This window comes from Propithecus coquereli, unplaced genomic scaffold, assembly GCF_000956105.1.
Source record: "Propithecus coquereli isolate 6110/MARCELLA unplaced genomic scaffold, Pcoq_1.0 Scaffold594, whole genome shotgun sequence".
In the NCBI taxonomy this organism is placed as follows: Eukaryota; Metazoa; Chordata; class Mammalia; order Primates; family Indriidae; genus Propithecus; species Propithecus coquereli.
Genome location: NW_012151885.1, coordinates 144,235 through 151,994, shown reverse-complemented (window position 1 = coordinate 151,994; position 7,760 = coordinate 144,235). Strand labels below are relative to the sequence as shown.

General features: G+C 37.5%; 1 protein-coding gene and 1 pseudogene across 1 annotated transcript; both read left to right on the top strand.

Annotated features, from left to right (window-relative positions):
• Positions 1-738, top strand: part of LOC105822044 — a 2,242-nt pseudogene extending 1,504 nt beyond the window's left edge.
• A 2,937-nt stretch (positions 739-3,675) lies between these two features.
• Positions 3,676-5,289, top strand: LOC105822072 (hemoglobin subunit beta). Its single transcript, XM_012659006.1, has 3 exons — positions 3,676-3,804; positions 3,935-4,157; positions 5,028-5,289. Exons 1-3 carry the CDS (start codon positions 3,713-3,715, stop codon positions 5,154-5,156), a joined length of 444 nt encoding a protein of 147 aa, XP_012514460.1. The 5' UTR covers positions 3,676-3,712; the 3' UTR covers positions 5,157-5,289.
• Positions 5,290-7,760: the final 2,471 nt, after the last annotated feature.

Genomic DNA, 7,760 nt, shown 5'->3' with positions numbered 1-7,760 from the left:
TTAAATTTAATATCCTATCATTTGCCTGTATCTCTCCCATCCTCCCATTTATTTCTTTTTCTCCAATCACAACTCAAATTATGCATATCAATTCTCATCTGCTAGTTCTACACTTTGAAAAATCTTTCTGTCTCTTCATTTGGGGATAGATTTCTGTCCAACTCAAAGAGGAAAAGCACAGAATGCTGTTTTAGAGGCTATAAATCATTTTTAAAATGAATAATAATTTAAATTTTGTAAATTCAGGAATAAATGAAATGAAAGAAATGGAAAGTAAATATCTGAGGATGAAAGGTTAGAATTTCATATTGGAAGTAGGGCACCAGTTTTTGGTAAGAGACAGGCTATCATCACACTAATCAATCAATTTATATGTATATAATATATATGTACACATATATATACTGTACACTACTTAAGTATCTAGTATTATATGTGCATTGTGTGCATACATACATACTTATACTTAATGCTGGTGGGAATGACATGGAGATCAACTTGGGCTAGGACATGGTCAGAAAAAAATTGGGCGTTAGCCCAGTTTCTCAGAAGCCAACATTGATTTCTTTGTTAATCATACCTATGTGTCTGCCTACCTCTTCCCCACAGAGCCTGGGCAATGTGCTGGTGGTTGTGCTGGCTGAACAGTTTGGCGAGGAATTCACCCCGCAGGTGCAGGCTGCCTATCAGAAGGTGGTGGCTGATGTGGCTAATGCCCTGGCTCACAATTACCATTGAGGCCCTGGACTATTTCCTGGTGACCAATGGAAGACCCTATTTCCATAGATTCTCTCTTCTGCAATTGGGGAAATAGTGCCTACCTCAAGGATATGGCATCTGCCTAATAAAGATCTTTCAGCTCAACTTTCTGATTTATTTCATTTATTTTATTTTTTTGTCTGGGAATGTGAGAAGGTCCCTGAGGGTCTACAGATAGAGAGCTCTTGCGTCTTATACAAAAGGTCAAGGGAAATGAGAAAAGGAAGGGAGCCATACACAGACACTAATGGGTGACACTTCTACCTCCAAAGCATGGAAATTGTCAAGAATGTTTGATACAGAGAAGATACTGGCACTGCAGAGGCTCTATGGGAGACCTCGAATCTCTGACATAGCCTCAAGACTAATGCTCTGATCCACCTCCAACAATTACTGAGAAAACAGTGTGCTCAATTAGAGGCATAGTGACTGCTTAAGACACTGTTAAGTTTCCTTTCTTCCTACTTCCCTTGCCTGCACATTGCAGTTCATAATACTACACCCTATCGAATGTCCCTGCTCTAAGAAATAACCTCTCTCTCTTACTTGCCTTAAAACATCTCCAAAAATAATTCCCTCTTATTCTCTCGAACCCCATTTTAGAAAAATTTCAATGCTCACATATTACTTGTGCAGTTTCTTGACCTCAGCCTCAGTGAACTTTCCTATACTGTCTAAGGAAATCTTTCCAAACCTTACCCATCCACTTATTTTTCATATTTCTTCTTATTCATCACACACAGATACACAAACACACACACACATAAACACACACTCCATGTTCTATAAACATTTCTGCCTATTCTGTACTATCTTGCATGCCTACTATGCCTTGTATTAAATTCTTCCATAGGCAGTAAGTAAATATTTATTCAGTAAAATAATGAATGGATGAATAAATCAATAATTATTTCTTGTTTTAGAACTTCTGAAACTAGAGGACAATCTGAATAATAAGATCATTGTATAAATAGTTCCTTTGGTGTTAATGCTACTATGAATTAAACTATTCTGTTCCCAGATTATTTTTGTGTGTATCTGGTTTGTTTCTATGAGTTATACTCTTCTCAGAGCATTTTTATTAATTAATTCTGAGAAGATGCTAAGCCAAGGTAACCAAGAGTTTGTGCATCTGGGATAGAAAACTGTAGTAAGTAGCTAGACTGTGCTTGACCCATGAAAATATAGACTAGATTGCTAAAATGTCACACTTGAGGAATTTAAGGTTGAGCACTAGAACATGTAAGCAAATATCTACTTGAGTGAAATTTTTGGAACAAATGAGAAAATCTCATCCCTATATATGAGTGTCATGAATCTCTTGAAGGAAATTAATATCCATCCTCTTAACTATACTCAGAGTAGACCAATCCTGGTATCGACATAGGGAATCCCTTTTCTTCTGTTTAGCCTCAAAATATTTTTGTAATTGAAATTTCAGAGTGTTAGAGCTGAAAGGATGAGAGGTCTCTGGTAAATATTTGATGTCAGCAATGACAAAGGAAAGAGAAAGATCATTCACGGCATTGGGGTGCCTGAATCTGGAGAAGGTTCCAAATGAGGAGAAACGTGGAGAGTAAAAGAAGTATGGCCTTTCCTTGCTGACAAGAAATGGGAATTCAGGCAGCAGGCAGATTCAGAAAGTAGAGATGATAGAAAGTTGGGGGAGTGAGTAGCAGGACTCTTAGGAAATGCCGAGAGCCTACACTCAGCTCACTTATTGCCTTTGCTATTTTCATTGCATCTTTTAACAGCAAGGAGCAGAACTCTACACTTCAGAAGTTCTTCCTAGCCTGGGAAGTTAAGTTACTGCATGGGGGAAAGAAAAGGTGGGAGGAAGGAAGATATTGGAAAATCTATAGAGACAAAAGAATACATTTTAGTAAAAGGAGGTTTAAACAAACAAACGAAATATATACAGAAATGGGAATTTGAATAGAGGAAAGGATTCTAAAACACAGCATTTTTAGTGGCCTAGGAAAAAAATATAATCTTAGCCAAGGCTAGAATGCCTTTCCACATTCCCACCTCTACTTTTAAGTCACAGAATCTTCTCTGTTCCCCCAGATACTTTCCCAGATTAGTCTAGGCAGAAACAGTCAGATGTTCCTGCTTAATTTGAAACCATTTCTTACCTCAGTGTTACTAACAACTTCGAGTTATAATTGCCTTTTTACTTATTTATATTTATTACTACATTGAATGCTCTCTGTTTTTCCATCTCTGTATCCCCAAAACCTATTAGAATAACTATTGTACAGGACACACATGATTCATATTTATTGATTCTATTTTTTAAACATCATTTATTTTGGTAGATGACCAAATTATTATAGACAAAACAATAACAACAAATGAATGAATGAATGAATATTTATTTTCTTACTAGGAGGATTTAATCCAAACCAGGAGAAGGAAGATATACTTAGAACTGTCCTTGTAGTGCATTCCATCCTTGTCCATTCTGTCCTTGTAGTTATTTTGCATATTCTGGAGACACAGGAAGAGATATATACTCTTAAGTTGAACCACATCTAGCAAATAAATACCTTCCACTTTCTGTGCCTCAGTTCCTCATTCATGTAATAAGAAAACTGGGGAAGCAATCTCTAATAGGCCTGCTAGGCTGTGATTCCCAAAATTATATGAGTAAACTTGCCAAGGAGGATGTTTTTAGTAGCAATTTGTGCTGCTCGGATGGAACCAAGAGATACATAGAGGGAGAGCTGAGGGTCTGAAGTCAGACTCCTAAACCAGTTTCAGAACTGCCAGAGACAAGTACTGCTGCCATCATTCAGGCCTCACCCTGGAGATCCACACCCTGGGCTTGGCCAATCTGCTCATAGGAGCAGGGAGGGCAGGAGCCAGGGCTGGGCATAAAAGTCAGGGCGGGGGCAGCGACTGCTTATGCTTGCTTCTGACACAACTGTGTTCACTAGCAACAGCAGACACCATGACGCTCCTAACTCCTGAAGAGAATGCTCAGGTCACCAGCCTGTGGGCCAACGTGGACGTGGAGAAAGTTGGTGGCGAGGCCTTGGGCAGGTTGGTATCAGGGTTATAAGGCAGGCTTGAGAAGACAAATGGAAACTGGGCCTGTGGGGCCAGAGTAGTCTCCTGGGTTTCTGACGGGTATTAACTCTCTCTGTCTGCTGGGTTGCTTTCACCCCCTAAGGTTGCTGGTTGTCTACCCATGGACCCAGAGGTTCTTCGAGTCCTTTGGGGACCTGTCCTCTCCTTCTGCTATTATGGGGAACCCTAAAGTGAAGGCCCATGGCAAGAAGGTGCTCAGTGCCTTTAGTGAAGGTCTGAATCACCTGGACAACCTCAAGGGCACCTTTGCTCAACTGAGTGAGCTGCACTGTGACAAGTTGCACGTGGATCCTCAGAACTTCACGGTGAGTCTATGGGACCTTCAATGTTTCCCTTCTTCTTTCTCTCTATTGTCAAGTTCATTTTATGTGGAGGGGGCACGGGTACCAGGTCCAGTTTAGAATAAGAGGCATCTGGTGGCATCACTGTGGGCCCCTAAGGGTTATTTAGTTTCTTTTATTCTCTGCTCACAACCTTTGTTTTCTATTATTTATTTCTTGTTTTCCTCTTTTTTTCCTCTGTCATTTATTCTGTTTTTTTTTTTAATGATTTAATTTTGTATGTAAAAAAAGGGAAATAGCTAAAAGATAACTTAAGTGATCAAAAAAAAAAAAACCTGAAGAACTTATACAGTCTGCCTAATATTTTTGCTATTTGTTACATATGCGTATTGTTTGGATATTAATAATCTACCTACTTTATTTATTTTATTTTTATTTTATGTTTAGTTGACACATAATAATTGTGCATATTTATGGTGTAGAGTGTGATGTTTTGATTCATGTATATATACACGGTGTAATGACCAAATCAAAGTAATTTGGCATTTGTGATTTTTTTAAAAAACGCTTTCTTCTTTTAGTCCACTTTTTTGTTTGTCTTATTTCTTATAAGACGTGATATGAAACATATCATGCTGCTTTGCATCATTCTAAAGAATGACAGTGATAATTTAATTTCCGGGTTACAGTAATAGGGAGGGATATTTTTTGCATATAAATCATGGCTGATATGGGAGGTGTCATATTGGTAGAAGCAGCTAAGATCCAGCTGTTGTTCTGCTTTTGTTTTATGGTTACGGTGCTAAGCGTAGCTTGAGATGAGGCTGAAATATTCTGAGTCCAAGCTGGGTCTCTCTACTAATCATTTTCACACCTCTCTTCTCTTCCCCACAGCTCCTGGGCAACGTGCTGGTGATCGTGCTGGCTGAACACTTTCATGACGCATTCAGCCCGCAGGTGCAGGCTGCCTTTCAGAAGGTGGTGACTGGTGTGGCTAATGCTCTGGCTCACAAATACCACTGAGCTCTCTTTCCTGCTGCCCAGTTCCTATTAAAGGTCCTTTGTCCCCAGAGTCCAACTACAACACATAGGGAAATTATAAAGGGCCTTGACCATCCGGCTTCTGCCTAATAAAGAACAATTATTTTCACTGCAATGAAATGTGTTTCATGTGTTTATTTCTGAATCTCTCACTCAAAAGGGCACAGGAAAGAGCAAGGCATTTAAGAAATAAAGAAACGAGGGGTTAGTTTAGACCTCCGGACAATACATCTGTGAGGCTGTATGTAACTAATGTGTGGGCAACAGCCCCTGTTGCCGAAGCCTTACCACTCCTCAAAAAAGGATTCAAGTGGAGGCTTGATTAAGCGGTTAGAATTTTGCTATTTTTTTAATTATTTATTTTCTTTAGACTTCCTCATAAATGTCTTTTCTCTCTCCAATTGCTTGTCCTGAATTTCATAGCCTCTACTCCACTGAGTTGTGCTGCTGAAAGATGCCACGTTTTCCCTAACATCTTCCTTCCATGTTATACTGGCCACATCGCTCTTCCTCCCCTGACCAAGCTTAGCGTTAGCTTCCTCTATTGTCTTATCAAGATCTGCTTGAAGGAGGAAAAACAGGGTGGCGAGGTGGTTGGTTGTCCTAATAGTGATGAAGAATCTGCAGTGCTGGTCTCCCTGGGGCTTTCTCTCTTTCACAGTCTGCATTGGAAGGAGTGAGCTGTTCATAGTATAAAAATACAGGACCGAGGAGATTGTGAAAGGGGGCTTTTTGCAGCTTCACATTCACTACTGTCTTACAACTCGTTCATGGGCTCACATCAAATGGAAGTCCCATTCTACCTCAGAATGTTTAAAATTGGTATCCAGGAAGTGAGTAGAGGACTTCTCTCTCCCTTATCTTGCCTCTGATGGCTTTTCTGCCTTTTGTAAGTATTAGCATAGTGTTACTATCAGCAATACACCTTAACTTCATTTTTTCATTCAATATCTAGGTGGTAGATGCTAGATTCTGGAAATAAAATATGAATCTCAAGTGGTCCCTGTCTCCTCTCCCATCCAATTCTGAATCTAGTTGGCAAAATTCTGAAAGTAATACATATAATCAGTGATAAATAATGATAGAAGAGTGTGTAAAAGATTTTATGAGATTAGAGGGTGAAAATCTCAAAACGAAATGAAATTGGACCCTTGTCTTACACCATAAACAAAAGTCAACTCAAAATGTATTAAACTTAAACTGAGACTCGAAACCATAAAAATTTTAGAAGGAATCACAGAGCCAACTGAAGAGATCTTCTTTATTAAAATTAGTTTTGGCAACTTTTTTGATAACAAAAGCATAGGCAACAAAAGCAAAAATTAAATAAATGGAGTTAGATCAAGGTAAAGAGTTTCTGCACAACAAAGAAAACAATCAACAAAATGAAAGGCAACCTGTGAAATGGGAGAAAATATTTACAAACCATATATCTGATAAGAGGTTAATGTCTAGAATATTTTTAATCACATAATTCAATAGTAAAATAAATAAATAAATAATGGGCAAAGGATCTGAAGACATTTCTCATACAAATGGCCAACAGTATATGAGAAGGGGTTCAACATTGCTAATCATCAGGAAAATGCAAATAAAAAAACCGGGAAAAGTTATCACCTCACACTTGTTAGAATGGCTGTTATCACAAGACAAAATACAACAAGTATTGGCAAGGAAGTGCAGAAAAGAGAACCTTCGTATGTTTTTGGTGGAAATATATATTGGGAAAGTCATTGTGAAAAATAGTATGAAATTTCCTCCAAAAATTAAAAATAAGACTACTATATAATCTAGTAATCCCACTTTTGGGTATATACCCAAGGGAAATGATGTCATTATCCTGAAAAGATATCTTCACTCCAATGTTCATTGCAGCTTACTCTTGAGAACCAACAACCTTAATGCTCTTCCACAGATGAATGGAAAAGAAAATGTGGCATACATCTATATCCACATCTATACGTGTATATGTATGACATATTCTATGTATATAGTTATACATACACACAATATTCTATTGTGTATTTATATGCATATATGTATATATGTGCATATATGAAAGTATGTATATACATAATAGAATATCATTCAGCCTTAACAAAAGAAGGAAATTTTGCCATTTGTGACATGGATGAACCTGAAATATTATACTAAGTAAAATAAGCCTGACATAAAAAGACAAATACTACGTAATCTCACTCATACGTGGAATCTAAAATACATAAAGTCAAATTCATATTAAAGAGTAGAGTGGTGATTACCAGTGGCTGGGTGGAGGGGATTTTAGTTATAAAAGGGCAAATTTTCATTTATAAGATGAATAAGTTCTGGAGAATTAATACATAGCATAGTGACCATAATTAATAATAATGTATTGCATACTTAAAACTCTCTAGGAAAGTAGATCTCAAGTGTTCTTACCACAATTAAAAAATAAAGGCGTAGCTATCTAAGGTAATAGATATTTTAATTAACTTGACTGTGGTAACCATTTCACAATGTATACATATACCAAAACATGTTGTATACCTTAAATATATACAATTTTTATTTGTCAAGCATACCTCAATAAAGATGTAAGAATAA

Coding starts and splice junctions, on each gene's coding strand:
- LOC105822072 (XM_012659006.1), top strand. CDS start 3,713: ATGACGCTCCTAACTCCTGAAGAGAATGCTCAGGTCACCAGCCTGTGG. Junction 3,805..3,934: donor GGTGGCGAGGCCTTGGGCAG/GTTGGTATCAGG, acceptor TCACCCCCTAAG/GTTGCTGGTTGTCTACCCAT. Junction 4,158..5,027: donor TGGATCCTCAGAACTTCACG/GTGAGTCTATGG, acceptor TCTTCCCCACAG/CTCCTGGGCAACGTGCTGGT.